Source organism: Pantherophis guttatus, chromosome 3 (assembly GCF_059756535.1).
Source record: "Pantherophis guttatus breed Tessera chromosome 3, ASM5975653v1, whole genome shotgun sequence".
In the NCBI taxonomy this organism is placed as follows: Eukaryota; Metazoa; Chordata; class Lepidosauria; order Squamata; family Colubridae; genus Pantherophis; species Pantherophis guttatus.
The window spans coordinates 36,554,061-36,579,389 of NC_142065.1; the positions used below are offsets into that span (position 1 = coordinate 36,554,061).

Genomic DNA, 25,329 nt, shown 5'->3' on the forward strand with positions numbered 1-25,329 from the left:
TCTGGATTAGACATTTCCAATAGCAGTGATGGCGAATCTATGACACGCATCCCACAGGTGGCACGCGGAGCCATATCTGTGGGCATGCAAGCATTGCCTTAGTTCAGCTCTAGCGTGCATGTGCGCGCCGGCCACCTGATTTTCAGGCCTTCCAGGCCTACCGGAAGTCGGGAAAAAGACTGTTTCTGGCCTCCGGAGAGCCTCCAAAGGAGGTGGGAACACCGTTTTTGCCCTCCCCAGGCTCCAAGAAAGCCTTTGGAGCCTGGGGAGAGTGAAAAACAGGCCCACTGTGCCATCATGTGCCAAAAGTGGGGTGAGTGCGGGGGGTCACATGCGCATGCACAGTGGGGGCGGGGCACATTGAATTATGGGTGTGGGCACACACGCGCGTGATATCCCCACACGATCCCCACTTTTGGCACGTGATGGCAAAAAGGTTAGCCATCACTGTCCTATAGCAATGGAATTAAGGCCTACCAGAATAATAAATATCAAAGAAAATCATTTAGAATTTATATTTAGAAAAAGCATTTATGTTGTTTTGAAATAAATTGAGAAGATGAGGAAATGCATGCTTTTAGCGGAATAATGGCAGAGGAAATTTAATGCAGAATTAGCAGCTTTATTGTAATTAAAAGGGAATAGTCCAGCATTTCTGCAAGTAAAACACCATACACTTCCGGTGATTTGCAGCTCAACCAAACAGTACCACTTCTGCCTATCTAGCTCAATACTGAAAGTACATTCAGTGGATGCTTTCTTTTTGTTGGCCAGTAACACAATATACTCTGCAAATATCGGATAAGCTCCTTTCGGAAAGCAGACTGGGTACAAGCATACAGATACATATTGATAGCAGTGTTAGTCATTTCCAGCATAGTACCAATATCTGTTATGATATTAATGGTCTTTGAATAATCTTGCCTATCTATGTCATAGTAGGAGGTTTTTATGATGATTTGAGTCACAAACCTGGTGGTGCAGAGACAGGCAAATGTCATTGAAACTGTAACCAAAAGGATGATTGATTTCTTCCAGTTACGAAAATGGGTTGCAGGCAGGGTTCTGTGCATGACTGGCCAAGTGACACTGTGTACTTTGTTACTGTGAATTATCTGCCTTAGAATGAGGCTGTTTAAGGTGAAGATAATGATGTATGGAATAATGTAGATCACAGAAGTCTGGAACCACACAAGTCCTTTCACATATGCACTGGGGAGTTCAGGGTTATATTTGCAGGTGACATGTCCCGTACCATTCTCCATTTCTGAATAGTTAGACCAGTAGTGGGGGATGGCCACAGTATAACAGCAAACATGAATCATAACAATAATATGAAGTGTTTTTCTGGGAGAAGATATTTTCATCCTGAGCTTGATATTGTTGATTGCAATGAAACGCTCAATGGTGAAAGAAACCATCAGCCAGACAGAAGTGTTAACTGCACCATAGTTGAACACATCTCGCAACTTGCACCAAGGATCTCTGTACCAGAATGGACTTGTGAAAAAGCATTCTACAATTATCTCAATGCCAACCACAAGAATAAGGACCACTGTGTCAGCCAATGACATAGCCATGAGGAAGTAGCGACTGGAGGTGGAAATAAAACAGTTTTTTTGACTGAAGATCACTAATATCATCACGTTTGCTGCAAAATGAAATAAGAATATGCAAAAGTGTTTATTCTTATTGTTGACACCCTCCATGCATCTATTTAAGTTCGGATCCAGCATGCCATATTCCTCTCCCATGCGGAAGTTGGCTACTAAAGTTCCCTTGTAGCTTATTCATTGGGTATATTCCTATTCCATCAGCTCACTCGGTTTTCAAAGGCCTTGTCACAATCAAGATTAGTGCAAATGAGTTAAACTACTACTGTGCTGTTCTCAAAATCTTCCAGAGCAAAATGCCAAAAATCTTTCCTCTTTTCACCATATTCTTACAAAAAGCTAATTTCTGATATCTGCTTGCATTGTGTGGCAAGAAAATTAATTAACCATGGGTTTCTCTGCCAGTACACACAAGATCACACAATCCAAATTACAATGAAAAAAGATCAAAACAGAATTTTCAAGTGCTCAGTGATTCCTTGCAGAAGCTTGGTATCAGCAGCTGGAAATTTGGTTATTGATTCTAGTAAGGATCAGAAATATGCAAGCATTCAACTCTTCCATTCCTTTTCTCTTTAAAAGATACTCATGACATTATCATTACAGACATATTTGATGTAAACATAGAATGCAGTTTACATAATTAAACTGAAAATAGTCAGTGAATAGTCACAGATTGAATTCCAATTTGGAATCAAGGTACATTGCAATTTATAGGTAACTATTCTGGCTGTTGAGGATCCAAAAACAATGAATTTCTTTCACAGGAGCTTTCTGTTCTTTCCTGTCACTCAGTTATTCCTGTTCTCTTTTCTTCCCTAGATCAAGTGTCCCAACACATTGCTGGTTCTTGCCCTTCCAACATTGATTGTGCATTAATTTGCACCCTGTTGGTATTACCTTGCACATCATTTCCAATTATGCAGCCTTCAACTCCTGTTGTTTCCCCTACTTACATGGAATGCCAATTATGGCTAGAAGAGGGTAGAATACTTTCTTCAGTGTTGTAATCCAGTAACTTGGTTTCATTCTAAAATCCAGTCCTCTTTTACAAATGCCGACAGCACCAAGCCTGTCTTCTGTTATGAGAGGATAGTTCTCTGGTTATCTTCCATCTACTATGCTTAATTAAACACTGAATTTATTATAGCATCTATAAGTCATTGGTAAATTATTATCTAGGTGCAGATGAGATTATGCTAAGAAAATTACCTGTGAACATAAACCTAAAGAATAGAAAGGCACACTAGCATTGTTTAATTTTAATTATCTGAATTGCATTCAATTATAGAACTACCGGTAGTCGTTCCTTATTGAATAAAAAATGTTATTCCCTTCCCCACAGGTTTATTAATTTAAGAATGGCAAAACCCATTCACTTAAAATATGAAGAAATAATATATAAAATACAGTATGAACATGCAGAGGTACAATCCTATACTAGGATTCCTATAGTTTGGTATAGGAGAGCCAGTTTGGTGTAGTGGAAGATTAGGAACCCTGAAATCATGAGATCTAGTCTTGCCTTAGGCAGAAAGTCAGATGGGTAACTTTGGGCCAGTCAACCCTAGTAAGATGATACTAGCAAGCCACTATTGAAAAATCGGATAGGTTTCTTCATTAAATCACCAGGAATTAAGACTGATTTGAAGCCACAAAAAACAAAAGCTAAAACGTACTTGGGATACATATTCAACATGACTATGTGCAGACAGAGAAAGCTACACCTTTTATTCAATGTGGATATTAAAATCATTTAATGGAAATCTATCGTACACTACTGCCTGACTGCATAGCCTTACTTTACACTTGGCTACTATATTAAATGTAACACAGTGTAAGATCTATAAATGAACGTTAAGTGGAGAACAAAACTAATATTCATAGGGTAATGGATAATAGGGCAAAGTGATAAACATTAAATGTGGAACTTGCTTATGAAAGAGAAAGCTAGATCATCAGTCACATTGCTGGTTTCAAAATTCGCTTGATAGCCAAAGCTGCCTGATTTTAGAAGTTCTTGCGATGTAATATTAAAGATCCTGTAAACTCTTATGAGATATATTGATAAACTCTTATGAGATATATTGAATATAAGAAAAGCTTTAAAATAATATTTAACTTGAACCTGTTTGAAATATTAGGCCATTTTATACCCCAATTAACACATAGTAATATATATTATATTAAAACTAGTAGTGGAATTCAAATTTTTTTACTACCAGTTCTGTGGGCATGGTTTGGTGGGGGTGGTGTGGCTTGGTGGGCGTGGTAGGGGAAAGGATATTGCAAAATCTCCATTCCCATCCCACTCTGGGGCCAGCCAGAGGTGGTATTTGCTGGTTCTCTGAACTACTCAAAATTTCTGCTACCGGTTCTCCAGAACCTGTCAGAACCTGCTGGATTTCACTCGATTAAAACTGACAATTCAATTTGAGCGATTTTTAGAGCACAAAGGTAAGTTATACAGCAAGCAGCTGTGTACAGATGGAAAAAAGCTCTTAAGTTAGGAATGGTAGTTTAACACCAATTCATATTTCCTTTTATGCTAACTTGATCATCTATTCTTAGCTTGCTTACCTCCTTTCTTCCTATAACCAGACTATTTTTTACCCAGTTACCCCCTACCTATTCTTCAAGCCACGGTCCCCAAATTTTTTCATTTCACAACTAGCAAGTAGGCCTTGGTTTCTAGAGGAAACCTTCATTTCTGTATGATAGATATCAAATTAACCACATGTAAATGAGCGTCAGTTTGATATTGGGATGAACGGGTAGCCTTCATCACAATATCAAATCAGGAAACTAAGTTCTACGCCACCTTTAGGCATGAAAACTATTTGAGTGACTTTGGGCCAGTCACTCTCTCTCAATCCAACCCACCTCATTTCGTATCCAATGACACAGTGGGGAAAACAAGAGGCTGGAATATTAGGTGTGTTCGCTACCTTGTTATATATAAAAAAAGACAGGATAAAAATATACTAAATAATTAAACATCAATCTTTATTAATCTATTTTAAACATGAAAAGTCTAACCTATCCTAGCATACCTGTAAAATTCATACTTAAGGGAATCAGCACCATTGTTTTTCCTATACAGGTAGTCCTTGCTTCAGTGACTACAACTGGGATTAATAATTTGGTCATTAAGCAAAGCAGTTGGTAAATGAAATACTGTGATTGTGTTTAAAAGTTCAGCTTTTCTTTGCTTTACAGACCTACGGATGGATTAGTCATAAAGTTATTTTTTATCACTATTGTAACTGCAGTCTCTAAACTAGGCAATTTTTAAATAAGGACCACTTATATTCTGTGAAGATGTAATCAATGTCAACAATCTGAAAGTTCTTTGCCATAAATACATGATTGAGTCTTTGGAACTAGTAAAACAAATACTTTTATAGGAGTGGAACATTGAAATACTTTTGCATGTGGAAGAGAAATGGATATCTACCTATTGTGTGAATTGTGAATGTTACTAGCTACAAAGGAGGGGTGTGTGATTAGAATGTTCCGTATTGCACCGATCAGTTTCCAGAATATTCACACTGAAATGAAACAGGCTGATGTATTTGGGGCTTGGTCACATCCATATCATCATGGCAACCTAGAGCTTCCAGTTCCAGACAATCTACTTCAAAAACTCACTGCCTGATGTTTATATAGGCCCTTTTGTGGTGAAAATGAACATTCCAGAGTTGGATCACTCTAAAATGGGCCAGCTTACACAGAACAAGAGTTGGAAGGAACCTTGGAAGTCTTCTAGTCCAGCTCCCTGCTCTGGCAGGAAACCTATACCACTTCAGATGGTTGTCCAACGTCTTCTTCCAAACTTCGAGTATTGAGTGCCCACAACTTCTGGAGGCAAGTCGTCCCATTGATTAGTTGTTCTGTCAGGAAATTTCTTAGTTCTAGGTTCTCTCCTTGATTAGTTTCAATCCATTGCTTCCTGTTCTCCCTTCAGGTGCTTTGGAAAACAGGTTGACTTCCTCTTTTTTGTGGCAGCCCCTTAGATATTGCAACACTGCTACCATGTCACTCCTAGTTCTTTTCATTAAATCAGACATGCCCAATTCCTGCAACTGTTCATGTTTTAGCCTAATAATCTTTGTTGCTCTTCTCTGTACTCTTTTTAGAATTTCAACATCATCTTTATATCATCACAATCAAAACTGGATGCTATACTCCAAGTGTGGTCTTACCAAGATATTATAAAGTGATGTTAACACGTAATCTTGATTCTATCCCAGTTAATGCAGATTAGGATTGTGTTGGCTTTTTTTGGCAGTTGCAGCAGCCTGCTGGCTCATATTTAAGTGATTGTCCACTCTGACTCCAAGTTCCCTCTTGCAGTTACTAATATTGAGCAAGGTACCACCTATACTATACTTGTGCAATGTTTTTTCTTGGCTAAATGTTGAACCTTATTTTTTTCACCATTGAATATTGTTTTGTTAGCTAGGGCCCAGTGTTCAAGTCTGTCAAGATCCTTCTGTATGTTAAGCCTATCTTCTGGAGTGTTGGCTATTCCTGCCAGTTTGGTATTATCTGCAAAGTTCCCCATCTCATGTAAATCATTGATGAAGATATTGAAGAGTACTGGGCCTAAGACAGAGCCTTCAGGTACCCCATTGCATACCTCCCTCCATGTAGATGCACTTCCATTAACAACTATATGATGAGTATAGTTGGTCAGCCAGTTATGAATCCATCTGGTAGTGATACTGTCTTACCCACATTTTTTTATCTTATCAAGAAGTAGGTTCTGGTCTACTTTATCAGATGCTGAATGAAGTCCAAGTATTTCTCTGGTCCACTAATTTTGTCACTTTGTCAAAGAATGCAGTAAGATTTATCAGGCATGTTTGTTTTTGAGAAACCCATGTTGGCTTTTGGTTACACATTTCTACTGTGTTTTGTTATCAAAAAGCAAAAGGACAAATTTCATTAGCACCAAAATATTTGCAGATGAATTATTTTTCATGTAATAAAATGCTTTACAGAAGTTCTTTCTAATCTTATTAGCACAAATTATTTCCCAAGCGGTGATTAAACATATACACAGACTGGCTTATCAAATTTTGTTGTTTATGGAAATAGCACAGAATACAATTTATGATGTAAACTTGGGAGTCTTCAGATGTGTGAAGATGGAAACTGTGGATGCCACCAATCAAACAGATGCACACTGTGCACAGGGTCCATTACAACCTGCATTCCATGGTCAAATCTGGGTTTCTTGCCACTCCATACTGGAGAATCATGGAATACTAATTTCACTCTGTGGTGCCGCATGTCAGTGCTCACATTTATTGTGAACTGCAAAAGAAAAAAAAAAAGCTATTCAATAACTTGGATCACACAGGCTTCCTTAACTCCAAAATCAAATGGCATTTTATTCAATATTTTAAACTGATTTTGTCTGTAAATATTTTAAAAATAAACTATATCTTTGAGCAAGTCCTTCCAGGCAATATTTGCTTTTCCTGAAACTTTATACAGTAGTCTATAATAAAATCACATTGGTAGCCATTCCTTATTTGACTATTCAATATAGTTTTCAAAGTTATATTTTTCTTATCTGTGCCTGCTTGAAGACTTTTCTATTTCAAAAATATAGGTAGTCCTATCTTAATGACCATTTGTTCAGGAATCATTCAAAGTTATGGCGGTGTTGAACAAATGGTACTTATGCCCAATCTCTGAAGTTATGGGGGGCAGCAACGCTGTGATGTGTCATGTGATCAAAATTCAGGCACTTGGCAGTTTGCCCTCACTTACAACCACAAAAGCGCTTCAACTCCCCACCTGCCTGTCTCCCCACATCTCTATCCTTTTGGCTGCCCTATGCAGCAACACTCTGGGGGCAGTAGCATTAGGGCTGAAAGAGAGGCATGGGGTCTCAGTCAGCTGCCACGGGCCTCTGGGCTTCTAGTTCAGCCTCAACACTACTGTGGAGCTGCCTTAAATTCTGTTCTGCAGCCAGCCTCCTGGCAGGTTTCAAAACATCTCATAAGCCTTCCAATGCATTATGAGAACGAGCAAGCGGCCTTTGAGAAGAAATCCTAGCACTGCCAGAAGCCGCCTCACATAGGCCAAATTGGGTGCTCATCAGCAGTTGAAGGAAGACAGTGAAGGTCAGCTGGGTGCAACAGGGCCTACGGAGCACTGGGTGGTAGAGCAGTTAAAGTGGAGGCAGTTCACACAGGGCAGAAGTGTGAGATCTTTGTCTAATGACCACACAGTCCTCTCCTAATGACCACAATTGGGACTTATTGCTAAGCAGTGCATTGATATGATGTTTCTCTTAACAATCACTTTGCTTAGTGATGGAAATTCTGATCCCAAATAGAGCTATAATCTAGGAACTACCAGTACAATACTTCAAATTTAGAAATTATTTGGTCAAGATTAAGTGAACAAAATTCCTGATATAAAGACCAGAAAATTAGCAAAGAAATCATAACACTTACCAATGTAACTGTCATGCCCATTATTATAGGAATATATATAAAGTCGATAGTAGTTATCTGCAACAGACAGCAGTCTTGGTCAGGGTTCATATGGACATCTGCATACCGGACAGGTGGTTGAAGTGGTTTCAAACATTTATTCTTGAACTTGGGAGACTCAAGAGAAATATTTCACTCAGTTAACCAGAAACTGATTCCATTTCTACAAACTTTCAAATTACATGCTTGGAGAAGAGTTATGTACCAAATCAGGAGAATTTGTCTTTGAAGGATTAGGACTGACTTACATATGTTATATGTTTTTTGGAAAATAATGTGACATTTAATAGTTTTAATATAACAAATCTTGGCTATAATGGAATTGTTATATTTGTCTGAATATGGGCCCTTGCTTTTGCTATGGATATGATTTCAGATGCTAAAAGTATAGTCTGAATATGACACATAGTAGTTAGTAAGATTAACAGCACATTGAATTAATAGCAACAACCCTGATATACTTTAACTAAACTACAAACAATTTCTATCTATAGGAATTACCTTTACAGCAAATAAACCTATGGGAACTATTGCACTCAAGTTTGATATTAACACCCCACCCTGCACAATAACAAATTTTATGTAGTTTATATTAGTTTCACTACATGCTATTTCATGCTGTTTTATCTGTTATGAAAGTTTCTGATGAGCAAGGAAAACGAACAGATTGGGCAGCAGTGCATTTTTACAAAATACTCCAAATTCCTCACTATTCCCCATTATGAACAGAATCTTTTTTGGACTGTAATCTAGACATGCATCTTGCCAAACAAGATGCACTCTGTTATATGCATAAGTATAACAAGGAGTTATACATACCGTGAGCTATTCTGAAATATGAAATTTTGACATTAATACAAATATTTAGCTTTCATACCTGCCTTTGGAATTTGAAGCTGAATTCCCACAGTGAAGACTGCTGGTTAATCCTTTTAGACCAGAAGAGCAGGCACTAGTTGAGCAAAAGAGAAAGGGTTGTGGTCTGTGGACATAGTGTTATACAGACATAAAGCAATAAAGCACTAGGCTTCCAACCTCTTTGGAATGAAGATCTTGGATTATTGAACATTAAAACAATCCAGTCTGGAGTTTCTATACTTGAACAAATCACTTTAAGGATAAAGTAAACATTGGCATCAATTTCAAAAAAGGATATCATTGTATTGTAACTGTGCACTTCCTCTTCTGAACATAAATAGATACATGGAAATAAAATGAAAGCTCTGTGGTTGAACTTAAACAAATATTTCCACAATTGAATCTAGAGATAATGATTTCAAAATATTGCTAAGAATCACTCATTATTTGCTTTATCAAGAAAAAATCAAGAAACTACTGAAACCAGAATAGGGCAGATATTCCAGATTTTTATGGAGAAGATAACTATCATACAAGATGCCCATTCACAAACTTTATTAGACATCCATTTGATTTGAAAAGTAACATATCACCTTTTATGACAAAAGCTGTTCTACAGTGAATATATCAATATAATCCAAGCTTAATTGTTTATCCTTTTATTGGTTTTATTATAATTTCTTTGTGTTGATTGTTGTGAGCCAGAGGTATTGGGAACTGAGTGGCATACAAGTTTAAATAAATTAATAAGCAGGGCAGATCTTGCTAACGTAACAACTAATAGAATATTCTTTTTTTAATCAAAAGTCTAGATATGCACAGCAATATTACTTTTTTTTTTTTACTATAGGAAAAAAAGGAGTAAGCATCTCATCTTTATAAAGCAAATTATTACAGGTGTATACAACTAACCCTTATTTAGTGACCACAAGCAAAATGGTCACTAAGAGAAATTGCAACTATGCTTATAATCTTACTTCAGCTTTCCTTTGCTTTACAGACATGAGAAAGTTATAAATGCAAGGATTGGTCACAAAGTTACCTTTTTATTACTGTCATAACTGTGAATAGTTGCTAAATGAGGCAGTCACTAAAGAGGACTACCTGCATTTGATTCAGAGGGATGCGGCTAGTGGAATTAGCCTCTTGTCTGTGAAACATGGAATATTAGTTAAAAGGAGGAAAGTAACTTAAGAATTTCCTAAGACATAGATAATCCACATGTCAGCTGTCCTACCCTTCAGATGTGTACCAACTGGTATGCTGCTCCAAACAGTGGATCTGTCTTTAAGGGCAACTTTTGCTGACACCACAACAGCTCCAGTGTCCCACAGAAGCTACACTGAGAAAAAGAAAGGGAAATTAAATAGGAAAAAGCTGGATTCAGTAACCAAAAAGAAAAATACCAGTCTCTTCCTACTTTGCATGCTCAATGTTTGTGGTGAACTCCACAAATGAGAGGAGATTCTAAATGAATAAAAACAAAGTCTAAGCATACAGGCTCTTTGACTATATAGTGTACAAAGATAGTGCCATGCACATATGGAAGATGTGCATTTCAACAATTGTAAGGAGCAACTGAATAATTTCATTGTTTTTGGAATGTAACCAAATTTGTAACTGTTACTGCAATACAGATTTTTTACATTTAATTTCCTTTTTTAATGCCAATTTTACCCACAAAAGGATATACAAATTGTTGGTATGATACTAACTGTGGACACCAAAGCCGTTGTGATGTGAAATTTACGATGCAAATCAATTTTTTTGTGCTGGATTGGGTGTCAACTAAACCCACCTTAATGAGCTGAATTTATTTTGTAATACATAGTTGTAAATTGCTTGATCCAGATGTTAAACTTCATTTATCTTATTGCTTAAAAAACTATCTCAAACATGAAACCAAAAATAATAAACTTATTTTAAGGTTCAACATTTTGATTTCTGTATTGGTAGAATAAACAGCCAAGCATAATAAACCTAAAACATTATTAACAAGCTTGTAGAGGTCTAAAAAACCACCCCTAGTCAAGACAACATCTGTCTAAAATATGTACTGGGAAGCGAACCCATTTGCATGCTTTTCACTAGCTTGAAAGAAACCTGCTAATACTCAGTAGAGTAATTCTTCTTCTCAAAGTGTTACTTACTTTTGAATTTTTTAGACTGCTTGGAGTAGCTTCCGGGATAGTTGGATTTCTGGCTATCCGGGAAACAAAAGGTCTATACGTATGGTATAAGGAACGAATTACACACGCACGAAGGCAGTGCATCTTTTCCATTGATTCTGGCTGTAAACGGATTGGGAGGGATGCACTCCTATTGTAATGCCTAAATAAGAAAAATTAAAATTGTAAGAATAAGTTATGGATGATACATGCTATGCGCTCTGAGATCATGCCACTGAAATCTGGAAGCATAAAGCTGACTTTGGTGGCATTTTTTTCAAAGTAAAGGATAGGAATAGAAGCAAGAGGCATTTGGGAAGCAAACTGTTTTAATTCTCACTTTTAACTGCCTCTCTGTGATGCTTATGAAATCATACTGTCAGTTACTATGGCACTGAAATTGCATTGACGGGGACTAAAGGCCTCCTGCCAACATTTCCATCCTTAATTCATCGAAAACAAAATAATAACAGTACAATTTAAGTAGTGCAGTTCCAACCTTGTATCATCCATCATTGTAAACTGCAGACCTCCAGAAAGTCAAGATGTAGCTTCTGAACTCTCATAGAAAAGAGATTAGGAAGCTACTCTGGTTGAATGCTCCAACTAGCATAATGCCTCTTCTCTAATCCCCATTAATCTATTTTTTATCAAATGCTTCAATTTTTTCTCTGTGAGCTGCATTCAGGCACTCTCATATAGGTTAAATAATATTTCTAGACCATCTATATCCTACTAAAACTCTTATTCCCCTAACCTCTAATTAGGTGAAACAATTTTTGTACCAAGGTACCTCAAATGGACTAACAGAATGTGTCTGAACTCCAGAATCCACAATTTCCTTAAAATTGAAATCTGGCAAATTTAAAAACTATTTTATGACATAATACAAAATATCACAGCATATTTCCTCTGGTAAACTTTGTCAACTACTGATATTTGACTGTGCCATTTAGTTCAATTTTGAAGGTAGATATATCTCTGAATATTTTTCTGAATTGAGGCTCAGTCATTGAGGAATCTGATAAGGAAATAGTTCTGAAATAATGACCCAACAGATCACGGGTTGCCAGCTAAAGGTCTGATGTTAGGAATTACTGTGTTTACCTAAAAGAAAGGCTAGCTTGAATTCAATTTCCTGCTGAAGGATTAGAGAAAGAAAAAATTATAAAAACAGAAAAATTCCTGCATAATGCCCTTTCTTATCAATATAGCATTGCCCATTCTAATGGAAACCATTCCTGTAAATTTGTATTATATGCAAGGGAGGACATATGACTCATTTTCTATCATGCAATAGTCATTAATCTAAAACAATCTGTTTTAACTGATTCAAGGAAATCAATGCAATTACTTAAGTTATATAATGGAAGTTGATTTTGTAGCCACAGAAGTTCTGCAAGCCCAAAGAACTGTAGCAATTATTAATTTACGAGCTCTCAAGTACCTTCCTATGAATCCCAGCAATTTCTTTGACAATAATGCAGTTTTGTTTTTATACCATATGTATATTTTGTAATCCATACTACCAATTATATATGCATATTTTATACAGCTATGCAGGCTTTGGATTCAAAGACAAAAAAGCACTTTAGAGTATCAGAATGTAAACACATTAGTTTTTCAAACAAGCAACCTTAAAGCAGTTGCAGTTTTCTGTGGTTGTGTGGCAATTACTGTGTGATACCAGGAAAAGTGTTCCTTGGTTATGGAGTTGCAGACAGATGTTCCCCCACATGCTATGAGATACCTTTTTATATCAAATCTGAAGTGAGGCACAGCCGTAATATTTTGATGTATGTTATCTCTTACTGTTCTTATCAAAAAGAATATAAAAGAATCAGTGGACAGGTCTGGGAAAATTGTATCTCAGAACCAAATACAACATTAAGTATTGAAACGTTGATCTTTTATACTCAAATAGGCATGCTGTTCATAAGGCTGTCCACCACAAATAATCTATAAAAAGCCCCATAACTATTAAAATATACGCACAGTATAGAATAAAGATTCTACAAGCTGTCATACCTTCTATAAAGTCTGGTCCAGAATACAGCTGTACAAGTAACAATCCAGGCCCTTTTGCAAATTAGAGAAAAACTCACAGTGTCTTCTGGGCGTATATAGGATGCCAACATCAACCATATGTCAATTGGATATTCTTTGCCTACCACACTCTCGGAGCTTTCTGAAACAAAAAACAAGCAATATAACTGGACATGCTTCAAGAAGAAAGCAGCATGATTTTATTTGAAGAGATAAAAGTATTTTATTGTTAGTGAAATTATGTTAAAAACTAACAGTTAAAATGATAGATCTTACCTTTATGCCTCTTGCTTTTCTTTTTTCTATCAGTCATGAAATATTCATCAGTGGTGAAATATTTAGAATCCATTTCATCGCCACTGTCATAAGACTCTGCCACAGATAGTATTTCATCAGTGGGTACAAAAGATGCTTCCAAACCACAGAGTGATTTCACTATAATCATAAATAAATGGAAGAATTTGAGACATAAGAATCAAGAGTGTAAAATAAATTCATGTTGATAATCCAAACCCCCAGAGAAAAAACAATTGGAAACATAGGAAGATCCAAGTCCAAATTCTTTTTGGGGCCAGTAGGCACAAAGAAAGGTGTTGAAGGTCATCCTGTCATTTTGATTGTCATGTGGGACAACATGCATTCCTTTATATGAAAGACAACCTGTTTGTCTATTATTACTCCATTCCTGTGGCGAGGAAACCTCCAGCTGCTTGAAATGGCTTGGTAGCATGGCCTGCATTAAGAAACATGTGGTTAAGGTTCATTTAAGAAGGAAAGTTTCACAAGAGAGAGTGAAAGACTGAAAGTTACCCCAAGAACCAGACAAGTTAAGGAAGGGACATTAAAATAAGATGATTTGAACAAAAATTATAGAACAAGCATTGGTTTATAAGAAATATGAAGAAAAACTAGACAGATGAGGCTTGAGAAAAAGAGAGATGATAAAGAATCTGAATTTTGGAGGAAAGCAGAGACAGGCTAATTAGAATGGAACCAAGGGAGTGTATTAGGAAAGGTAGCCAACAGACATTCTGGTAGAGGAAGTAAGAAAAAGGGCAGTGACCTGAAAACAAATATACTGAATAAATGGATAGTGGAGACATGCAGCTGGATAAAAGAGGATCAAGATGGATGTTAGACTAGGACAAGAAAAAAACTCAAATATAGTGATTTGCACTAGCTGAATTAGCAAGATATGGGGTAGGTGAAAAATCCTGAAAAACTAGTCCAAACATTTGGATATTATTTTTTCCTATATTAAGATTATGGTAGACTTTTATTTTTTATAGTGACCTACAGTGGTCAAGACTCCCAACATTATTAACCTAAGGATTTTGTTTTGTTTGGCCACTACAATTGTAAAATCAACTTATTTTTTTAAGACAATGTTGAGGACTAACTTAGAGATTTAGCTCTTTCTCTAAAGTTATGACTCTTTTCTTTCAATAATTATCCTGTCTAATCATCAAACTTATTTTAAGCTTATTTTTCTGTTTTATACAAAAAATCCATAAGGATTTCCACTCAGCAATAAATGTAGATATTATCTTTTCTCTAATCAAACAAGTTAATTTGGTCACCTCAGCAAGTTCCATTATCTTCTCCAATCATTCCTCCATTGTAAGTATTGCCAAATCTTTCTATCTTTGTACATACAATACTCTCACTGCGATTATCGTATACAAAAACAAAGTTCCATGATTGTTCCCCAGCTGTTTGTCCATCAATCCCAAAAGGAAAACCTCTGGTCAAATGAATGGGATATACAGTTATTTTAAAATCAGGAAAAATTACAAGGAAATTAAAATTGAAGCAAATATTATTCTATTTTCATCTTGTTCTCTGTTCTGAAGACTTTACAAGTGGTGCAATCCTCAATAAACCAATTAGAAATATAAATAAAACAGCATAGGCACTCATGCCTCCCTTAGGAGGAAATTTATTAATTGAGGCTGTCACAGAAAAAGACCAATACCCTTCCCATGGTATTGCCGCAAGACCCACCTGTGGAACCACAAACATGATTTCCCTAGCTAGGTTAAATGATTTTGAGGAAAGCAAGTGCTTAGACTCAGACGCTGGCTCTGACTTTGAAGAAAAAGCTCCAGCAAAACCTGTGGAATGTCAACCTCAGGAGACACAAAGCTGAGAATCACATGAGGCTGATAAAGAACAGCACCTAGACAGCTGGAACAGTTAGATGATGTATGACTTCCCAGCTTCTGCACCCCAGTAAGTTGAGAGGAGAGCAGAGCTATTCTATGAGGCTCCTTGCCAAGCAAAGGAGTACATTTCTTGATTAGTGACAGTTGGCTATTGCCTGATTTAAGAAACAGCCCTAACTCATTTTCCTTTGCTGGAAAAAAAATGCCTGATCTCTGGCTTTTGGGTGGCAATTTGTGTGGATGCTACCTGGATGACAACCCTGATCTGGTTCTCAGAACCTTGGATTAATTTTGAACTTTTTCTGTTTGCTTTTGTTAAAAAACTATTCAGGTAAGTGTCTCTTAAAGATTCTGTTTCAGTTTGCAAGCTTTGACTTCTACCTGTTTGTTCTTGAGTAGAAAGTGAACTACTACAGCAAGTATGTGTGAGTCAATACCCTGTTTCCTCCAAAATAAGACATCTCCTGATAATAAGCCCAATCGGGCTTTTGAGCACATGGCAATAAGACCAAGCACCTATTTCAGGGTTCAAAAAAAATATAAGACAGGGTCTTATTTTTGAGGAAACACGGTATTTCAATCCAGAAGCAAGAGATCCTAAGCCATTTTTAGGCTAATGTTAATGCATTCACTATTAAATGACATTTTTGTTTTCTCTGTTATTTTAGGAACTTCTCTCAAGCAAATATTCTTGCTCATTTATCCTTGAAAATTAAGTGCTATCATGATACAAAAAAAATGTTGCTGATAGTTTAGAAGGTGAACTGTTTACACATTTATGTTCATAAAATTAAAAGAGCTTAGAGAGTTGAATATAGCTCATAGGTAGACAATAAGAAAAAATGTGAAAACATATTTCTATAAGGGAAAAACATGGAAATTCATTGTAAAAAGTCAAATGTTCATGTTGTAATTAAACACACATTGTTTATTTCACTGTCTTTAAACGGAAACAATTTGTCTTTTAAGACCTATTGATAAATGTTTATCATTATTCCCTGAGAACAGGGAAATACACCTCCATCCTTCATATAAATGTTACTAGGAAAACGGATAAAAGGGACAAGATCAATTTAGACTAATATAGACTCTTAAACTATTTCTGGATAGTGGCAGTGAGTTCTTAAAACATACCCTTGCATAAACTTTTATTTGACTACTAAGATAGAATTGATTGTCAAATTTGTAATCTAAATATGTTTAAACAGTTCTGTGATGAATGTTTCAGACTATCTTTTTAGATTAGAAGATACAAATAAACACTCAAGAATTTGTAATTTCAGACTGTAATGCCTTTCTCATTTTGATTTTATTTGCTACAGCTATCCAATTAAGAGACATATTAAAATACTAATTTGAATAAATTTATGTAGAACTATTGTTAATCAAGTTCTCTATTCAATTTATATCTTGCTTTCAACGTATATCCTATATGAATTTGAATACATTCAGTCCTAAAAGAGTTTGAAAGTTTGAAAAAAAAAAAACAGGAAACATCTACTTAACATCTGACAGGCGGTTGTGATATACTTGCCATATAGAAGACTTGCATAAAACAAATATGACTAACGAGACAGAAAAAAATAAACATCAATTAAAATGCTAAAAAGATAACACAGAAAAGTTTGCAAGCATACTGTCAAAAGTGATTTTGTTGTCATAGAAAATAAGACGGTGTTCCAGAGAAGCTATAGGCCCAGGGGTGAAATCCAGCAGGTTCTGGAAAACCGGTAGCGGAAATTTTGAGTAGTTCAGAGAACCGGCAAATACCACCTCTGGCTGGCCCCAGAGTGGGGTGGGAATGGGAATTTTGCAATATCCTTCCCCCAGGAGTGGGGAGGGAATGGGGATTTTGCAATATTCATCCCCCAGAAGTGGGGAGGGAATGGGGATTTTGCAGTATCCTTCCCGTCACGCCTACCAAGCCACGCCCACAGAACCGGTAGTAAAAAAATTTGGATTTTATCACTGTATAGGACTGTTCACAAATATCGCAAAACGTATTTTTAAAAAAGATCGAAGTGTAATTGATTTTACTGCTGGACCACCTCTGGTAGCCTTGGGTTTCCAGGTGTCACTTGAGCCACAAATTCACCTGTCCTGTCATGGAATGTCACAGTAGTTCCTTTATGCTTCAGAATGCTACTATATAAACCCAGAAAACCCGAGTCCAGGTGTAGGAACAGGTGTAAAGTTTAAACCCCCGTGAGCATTTTCGGCCAAACTCACCTTCCTGTTGCACCGCATTGGCCACAGCCTTTTTGACGCGTCCAGATTTCACTACAGCCGGATCCGAATTTGCATAGTCGGCCACGGTCACTGCGGAAAGAAAGCGACTGTTCAGGGCAGCTGATCAGGGGACAATGGCCGCCATCGGACACGACGCCGAGGCCTCGCTACTCACTCCGCTCCAAGCAGACGTCTTCGGCCCGAAACTTGAGGCGCTTTCGAGCCCCGCGTTTGCGCATGGCGGCCTGAGGTGCCACTACCGGACGGTCTCGGGGTGCCATTTTGTCAGAGATGGCCGAAGGGCTGAGCCTACCGAGTCGGCTTCGCGCAGCTCCTCAGCCATCCCGGCCCTACCGGCATAGTGACCTGCCGACAGGGCAATTCTCGCGGTACCCAGAAACACCTCGGCTCGGAGAAGGACGGGACGAGCTGACTGCGCCCACAGGAGGCGTCATTAGTTTGAGACGGGAAGCGGATCCGCGGTCGGGCGTGGCGGAGCGGCTCTTGTCTCCCGGCTTCGAGGCGGCCTCGGATTATTTTGAATTTTGTCAGAGACGGTGTTCGTTTTCAGCTATAGCAGGGGTCTCCAATCTTGGCCACTTTAAGACTTGTGGACTTCAACTCCCAGAATTCCTCAGCCAGCTTTGCCAGCAAAGCTGGCTGAGGAATTCTGGGAGTTGAAGTCCACAAGTCTTAAAGTGGCCAAGATTGGAGACCCCTGAGCTATAGTGGCAGTGGGTGGCATTCTATTTTTCCCCCGGCAGTGGGTGGTCTCTTTCCGATAGGATTTCTTTTCCATTCTCGGCCTTGAATTTTCTTACCCGAAGAATGGCATGGCAGGTAGCATGCTTGTTCAACTTGTGTCGTGAATAAACACTCCCTCCCCCGTCGTTTTTTAACATTTTTTTAAAAAAAAAGAAGCGAGAAAGGTAATTTCGGCTGGAAGGGGGGGATTAATTGGACACAGCAGTGCACAGAACAGCATTATAGTACTGTAATGGTCATAGGCGCCACAGTCCATCCTTAGGCGTACTCGTTTTTTCCTCATTTCATTTTCCTGCCTTGCCACAAAGGAAACTCTTCTGCAAACCAGAGAAAAAACATTTCCTCTGGAAATCAGGGAAAAGATAGGATGGACAAGTGGTGAAATCCAATTTTTTTTACCGGTTCTGTGGGCGTGGCTTGGTGGGCGTGGCAGGGGAAGGATACTGCAAAATCCCCATTCCCTCCCCACTCCAGGGGAAGGAAGGATACTGCAAAATCTCCATTCTCTTCCCACTCCAGGGGAAGGATACTGCAAAATACCCATTCCCACCCCACTCTGAGGCCAGCCAGAGGTGGTATTTGCCGGTTCTCTGAACTACTCAAAATTTCCGCTACCTATTCTCCAAACTGCTCAAAATTTCCCCTCCCGGTTCTCCAGAACCTGTCAGAACCTGCTGGATTTTACCCCTGATGGACAACCTAATTAAAAGTGAATCTCCATTGAGCTCCCAAAGACTGAGAAATAATCATCTAATACCTGTAGGACATGTTCAATTCCTTCCCCTTGGTTTCCTCTTGCCAAGCTCAAGAATACAGTATTAATTCTACAATAATTTCTCTCTCCATAATTTCAAGCAGAACGCATCAGATTAATTTCTTTTTGTTCCTGGCTGCACAGATAGAATGTGCTTTATATTAAAGCATGTCCTAGCAGAAGCCTCCAAGCATGTTATTTATCCTAGTAAACTTAGCTGCAGATACTTCTGGACAAGAAAAACTTTCAGACTCAGTTCTTCATCTCTTTTATGTAATAGCTGAAGTTTATTTCTTCCATTTGAACTGGTTTTGTAGATGTAATTTTTTAGCTAAGCCATCTTAACTATGAATTTAGAGAGCCTAAAACAGCAAAACCCAGATTTATCCTAAATGGCACCAAAAAGCTCAGATTGCCTGGATTTTTGTTAGCTGTAGTTTTGGCTAATAGACACACACACACACACACACACAAACAAACAATACACATTTTATACAGGTTTTGGGCAATTAATCAAGATTAGGATTTCTGTGTAATTTAATATACATACATTATAAAACTATGTTCATTCAGTACAATACATAAAACCCTAGTTTACTTAACCCATTACCTGAATTTATAGAATTATTGAATCGTAAACTACTCATAGTGGTTGAGTTTCCAGAACACATAAGGATAAAAAAAAGATTTCCCCTTTCCAGTTGTCACTGATTCAAGGGGGCATTGCTCATCTTGGATCTCAGCCAAGGGAGCCTGCATTGTCTGAGAGATGCTTCCACCATCATGAAAGTATGGCATGCAGTAACCTTCCTGTCAGCGGTACCTATTTATCTTCTTGCATTTGCATGCTTTCAAAATGCTAGGTTGGCAGGAGTTGAGGGTGATTAATAGGAGTTCATCCCATCATGCAGCACTTGAATCTGGGCTGTCTGCTTTCCAGCTGACAAGCATAGCATCTAATTGCTGAGCTATTGCACCGCCCCTAGGCTAAAATGCAATTGGGTACTTCGTACTTCAATATGTTGTATGTGTTATATATTCATAAAACATAGTAAATTGATTGGGCATGCAGAACACTCTAAATTGGGTCTCCAGCCCCCAGGCTAAGGCCCACTACTGGGCCTTGAGCAGTTTGGAACCGGGCTACGGGAATGGCAGGCAAGTCCATGCGCACGCATCCCCACTTGTGCGAGCTGTGGATGAGCGCATGTATGCACGTTTTATTTGCATGAGTGATGGGAGCATGTGCCTGCTGGTCATGCAAATGGAGTTTGGCTGCGCTTGCCCACCACTTGCACAGAACCATTCCCCTCCCCACCACTGGTCTGCAAAGCCAGAAAGGTTGGGGAACTCTGCTCTAAATCATAAATTAATCACTGAGCTGCATCATACTGGGGTAAAGGTAGCCAGCCTTATTTTAGCCTAGTATAATTGTGTCATTTCAGCCAACAGTAAAAATGTCTTATCTTTATGATTTAATCTACAACATTTAGTCAAAACTGTTTATATTCTGTTTTACTAGCAATCAAAATGTAATTATAGGCCTAACTGTAAAAACAATTTAAAAATAAGTCAACTTATAAATGATGGTGTACCTAATGAAGTACCTTCTATGTTTTATTCCCATTAATTTTTATTGAATTTCATATTAGGTTTAGTTATAAATAAAATTGTTCTGTTTAGATGGCTTGATGTACAAACTCTCATGGTATAGTTAATGTATGTATTTTGCATCAATACACTTAGAAGTGGTGGTACAAGGCAGAAAAACTTGAATAGAGGTCAGTTTTTTAAAACAGCAGATATGCTTACTGTAGCAGATCTTGTGGCATATTATTGGAAGGAAGCTTATAGAAAAAGCTTAAGTGGCTTATTACTGAATAAGCTTATTACAGAATTAATTCTGAATTAAATTAATTAAAATTCAGAATTTAAATTAATAAAAAATCAGAATTTAAATTAATTAAAATTCAGAAATTAATTAAAATTCCAAACTATAAATTCAGAATTAAAATAGAATAATCTTATGTAGTTTAATACAAGAAGGAAGCTTACTACAGAAAGACGCTTGTAAAAATAGGACTGTTTCAGGGGATCTTGGAGGATGTGAATATTGTGGAGCTCCCTGTGCCAGAAATGGAATTATTATATTATGATTAATTGTACATTGTGTTACATTTTATATAATTTGTCATTTTATTGTTGCATTGCCTCTGGATGTTTTTCTTGTACATGTCTTAGAGTTATCTGAGTGAATAACAGTTTCGGCATTGCCGAAATTGGAGTAAGACTGGATCCTTAGTGATACACTGTGTGATTTATAAGTACAATAAATACAACTTGATCTGTGCCTATTTATTCAAAGCAAGTTTTTAAAGCAGCAGTTGCTAAATAATGGATGTAGTTTAACAAAACAAGTCTCAAACCAAGTTGATAAATGGAAATAAATGGAAATATATTAAATCTACTACAGTGTGTGTTTCCATTTTTTGATTTCTTGCTCAACAAGGAAGAGAGGAGGAAGTGTACCTGACTGGGATATTCTTTTAATATGCATATATATATATGGGTATCTGTATGTGTATGCATGTGTCATATATGACACAAGCATACATTACACACACACACGACATACACATGCACACATGGGAACCTGTTCAACTGAATTATCAGCGTTCTTCATTTAGGGTCGTCCACAGCATAAACGTAAGAAGCCCGCCCCTGTGCTGTCATTCCTTTATCCGCATGGGGAGAGGCGGGGCCAAGAAAACATCTTCCCGGCGGAGCAGAAGCAGAGCGTCGCTTCTACCAATCGAAACAGCGCTGAGTAATATTCAGGAGAACTGGTTGGAATGGAAAAGGGGGCGTGGCGAGACGTGGGATAGGGACGGGTTTGGGGGCGTGGCTTCTCCCGAGCCGGGACGCTGTTGTACCCGCTGCGAGGCGAAGCTGCTGTCCAAGCGGTGAGTAGCGGTTTGTATCCGGAGGGGCCGAGCGCGATGGCGTCCCCCTGCCGGCTTTCATCCTTCGTTCATCCCTTTCCCACTAGGCGAGACGTGCGCGGATGGGCAAAGAGCTAAGCCAAGACTTGCTTCTCTGTTGCTTTGAGGGAATCTGGGCTGGTCGTGGCGATCGCGCCGGCGTGAGGTGCTGCGGTCGGTCGGTCGGTAGCGGGATACCGGAGCCCGGACGGTTCGGCGAGCCGGCGCTTTCGTGGCCTGAGCGCGTGAGACAAGTGCGCCGCCCGCTCCAGAGGCCTCCGCCTATCCATCCTTGCCGCATCACGTCAGCCCCCTCCCCTGATACTGCCGCGGGAGTGGAAGAGCAAGCGAGGCGGCGAGCGCCAGGGTCTCTGGATGCCTTGGGCTTTTCTGCCACGGAGGATGCCGCCCCTCGGGAGCTTAAGCGGTGGGCTTCCCGTGCAGCTCTCTGGAGGGCTGAGCGGCGGGTTCCCTGCCTTCCAGCTTGGTGGTCCCCGCCGCCCATCGCTTCGGGGCAGCTGCTCCAAGGAGTGAGCCGGCAGCCTGGCTCCGAGCGAAGGCGGTAGAGGCGATGGGCGTAGACAGACGGCCGCCGCGATGCTGAGCTCAGGGAAAGAGATGTGGTAAGCTGGGGATGGCCAGCTCCGCCCGGAACATTAACGCTGCTGAGAGAGACGGAGGGGGAACGTGCGTCCTTTGTACCCCGACGGTACGAGGCTGGCTTGTGGCTCTTAGCTGGGAAAACTACTGTAAAAAATAAATAAATGAAAAAAGCCCTAGCCTGTTGCTCCTTCAGCCGTAGAGAGACGGCTCCTGCCACGATGTCTTGAATAGTATTCAAAGCCAACTGATTTTGGCGTCCCTCAAAAGCGGTTGTATTTAATACTTGAAAAATGGGCTGAGATCTATTTTTTTGAAAGGTCTCTGAATAACGTAGACTGGGTCGCATCGATTTTTTCGCCAAGATTTAAGGCAGTTTTGCAGTTGGCATCTATCGCAGTAGCTCGGTTTTCACTGAATGCCGCCTTATTGGAGGTTCTGGGTTTTTTTTTAGGCTAACAGCCTTAGGTGTTATCAGAAGCCTATGTGAAACCAGGTACCGGTAGTATTATGTGATGATGTTTCTTCCTAGAAATGAATAATATATCTTAATCCCTGGATGTATTGTGAAAAAGTAAAACTGTATCATGGATGAATGGCTTACTTGAGGGGATGAGATGCAAAGATAACCTTAATTTGATTATCATAATGCTCACATGGGACAGATGCATTTCCAAAGGTAGTTTGTAACTTGAATAGCCTCTCTCCATCCAGAAGCTTTTGAAATCTGGTTTGAAATAACAGATGGATTGACAAATGGTTGAAATAAACAGGGACAGCATGACGGTACAGAACAAGAGAAACAGCTGCCATAACATAGCAGCTGCTGAACCATTTTTGTGTGTTCTCCAAGCATCAGATTGTAGAACTATGTATATACACAGATCCCACTATAAGATTAAAATATTCTCAGTGTTCTGAATTAGATTTTACAAAACTATTTCTCCTTTGTTATCTGATTGTACCTTAGATTTAAACATATGCATCCTCTTGTTCCACTTGAAGGCAGAAGCTCCAAGACTTGTTTGAAGAGCCAGGTTGCCTGTTTCTGTGTTTTTAATACCTGCACACAGTGTGAAGTAGGCCAGTCATTCCTATTCACAGTGTTGAGGCTTTGTATAGAATTAGCTTAGAAAGATTGTCTGAGGTATCAGGAAAGATTTTGCAGTGGTTGTTACAAAGTAAGAGTCAATGGGAGGTTGCAATTTCTGCCTTTTAGGACAAACATGCAAGAAGGAAAATAATTTCAAGGCCCTAGCATCAGACAGAGAATAAACAGGTGTCAGAAAGTTTGTAATACCTGTTCCCAGCTTTCTTGCTGTGTCTCCCTAACTCTTCATTTGTGTACGCTTTAAATTTAACCTCAAGAAAAATTTGTCTGTTTGATTTATTATATTGCCTAATTAATACAATCTATTATTAAATAATAATTACAAAGCAATTCTTTCAGCTGATTTGTATGTATGTTAGACTCTGGAAGTCCAGTTCATATTACCAAAAGAGTACATAGTACCCTCAAGGTATTTTGATGTATAAATTTCTATAATGTTTATTTATTTGCCATGTTTTTGATTATTGAGATGATAGCTGATCTACTCATTGAAGGTTTTCATGTAATACATCCCAAGATATTTGAAGCTGCTCCAAGTGGAATAGGAAAGAAATCAAGAGGCAAAAATGTTATTGTTTCTAATCCAAGTTCTGTTCTTTTTTATACATAGATATACAGAAGAGAAGAATATCATATAATTACAATGATCAATAATTAATGACTAGCACAGTTATACAACAGCAGACAAAAATGAAAACTTACAGTCCTACGTGTTTCTCTAGAGAGAGGTGAAATGTGGTTAAAAATGAACTGGACAAGGGCGAAAGACAAAAAAGGCAAAAATGTCCAAAAGATGTGTTTATAGCCATAGGTCTGAAAGGGAAAGTACTGGTGTACAGTAGAGTTTAAAACGTTTTGGGGAGTTTAGCTGAGTTACTTTTATATGAACAGATTTGTCAAGATTTGGGGAAAGAGTTCCATTCAGATCTCTAACAAAAGATCTCCTTCCACGATTTCAAGAAGTGAATGGAATATAAATTGAAACAAACTGAAATCAATAAATTGATAAACTGAAATCATAATAGTAAAAATCTTCCTATTTCATCTTGAATCGTATTTTGTAACATTCATCATAATTTCTGATGCATTTGTCTAATCCAATGGTTTTCAAACTTTTCTTCACCATGGACCCCCTTTAAATACTTTTTGTGGTCATGGGCCATGGCCACAGACTCCCAAAACTTAAGATTTCTTCACAAGATCATAAAATTTCTTCAAGCCTTTGCAGACCCCCTGTGATGACATTGTAGTCCCCCCCAATGGTCTGTGGACCACAGGTTGAGAACCACTGGTCTAATCCATTTTAAAAAATCCTCCTGAAAAAACACAAATTTTTAATTGAAATGTTTACACTTTTAGAGGTTAAATGTCTTTTGTCATTTAAAAATATATAAATCTTAATTTGACTTTTTGCTTCATTTTTTTATAAAAGTTTTTGTTTTGAGACACGTCCTAGAAACATTGATGCAATATTTAGCTTTTTCTGATTCATCATTATAATATAAATTGTCATTTCTGTTTTTA

The 25,329-nt window shown here is 38.3% G+C and overlaps 3 protein-coding genes across 9 annotated transcripts in view; 1 reads left to right on the top strand and 2 right to left on the bottom strand.

Moving 5' to 3' along the window:
- Positions 1 to 649: 649 nt before the first annotated feature.
- LOC148114548 (putative G protein-coupled receptor 139) lies at positions 650 to 3,596 on the bottom strand. Its single transcript, XM_087888785.1, has 2 exons — positions 2,570 to 3,596; positions 650 to 1,651 (listed from the first exon to the last, which is right to left on the bottom strand). The coding sequence occupies exons 1-2, from the start codon at positions 2,640 to 2,642 to the stop codon at positions 723 to 725; spliced, it is 1,002 nt and encodes a 333-aa protein (XP_087744911.1). The 5' UTR covers positions 2,643 to 3,596; the 3' UTR covers positions 650 to 722.
- A 3,087-nt stretch (positions 3,597 to 6,683) lies between these two features.
- Positions 6,684 to 18,337, bottom strand: TMEM183A (transmembrane protein 183A). Of its 2 annotated transcripts, none has more exons than XM_034414164.3 (8): positions 17,770 to 18,337; positions 17,595 to 17,684; positions 13,477 to 13,635; positions 13,183 to 13,342; positions 11,137 to 11,317; positions 9,006 to 9,080; positions 8,090 to 8,236; positions 6,684 to 6,935 (listed from the first exon to the last, which is right to left on the bottom strand). In XM_034414164.3, the coding sequence occupies exons 1-8, from the start codon at positions 17,873 to 17,875 to the stop codon at positions 6,753 to 6,755; spliced, it is 1,101 nt and encodes a 366-aa protein (XP_034270055.1). In that variant the 5' UTR covers positions 17,876 to 18,337; the 3' UTR covers positions 6,684 to 6,752. The 2 variants fall into 2 exon arrangements, with proteins under 2 accessions (XP_034270055.1, XP_034270054.1); XM_034414163.3 differs by having other exon boundaries at positions 8,090 to 8,245.
- A 3,504-nt stretch (positions 18,338 to 21,841) lies between these two features.
- Positions 21,842 to 25,329, top strand: part of PPFIA4 (PPFI scaffold protein A4) — a 105,024-nt gene continuing 101,536 nt past the window's right edge. For 3 of the 6 annotated variants that reach the window (XM_034414165.3, XM_034414169.3, XM_087889296.1), the window contains exon 1: positions 21,842 to 22,076. The gene's annotated coding sequence lies outside the window, so the exon portion shown is untranslated. Of the gene's footprint in view, positions 22,718 to 25,329 lie in introns of all 6 variants that reach the window. The other 3 variants (XM_034414166.3, XM_087889295.1, XM_087889294.1) reach the window with 2 other exon arrangements.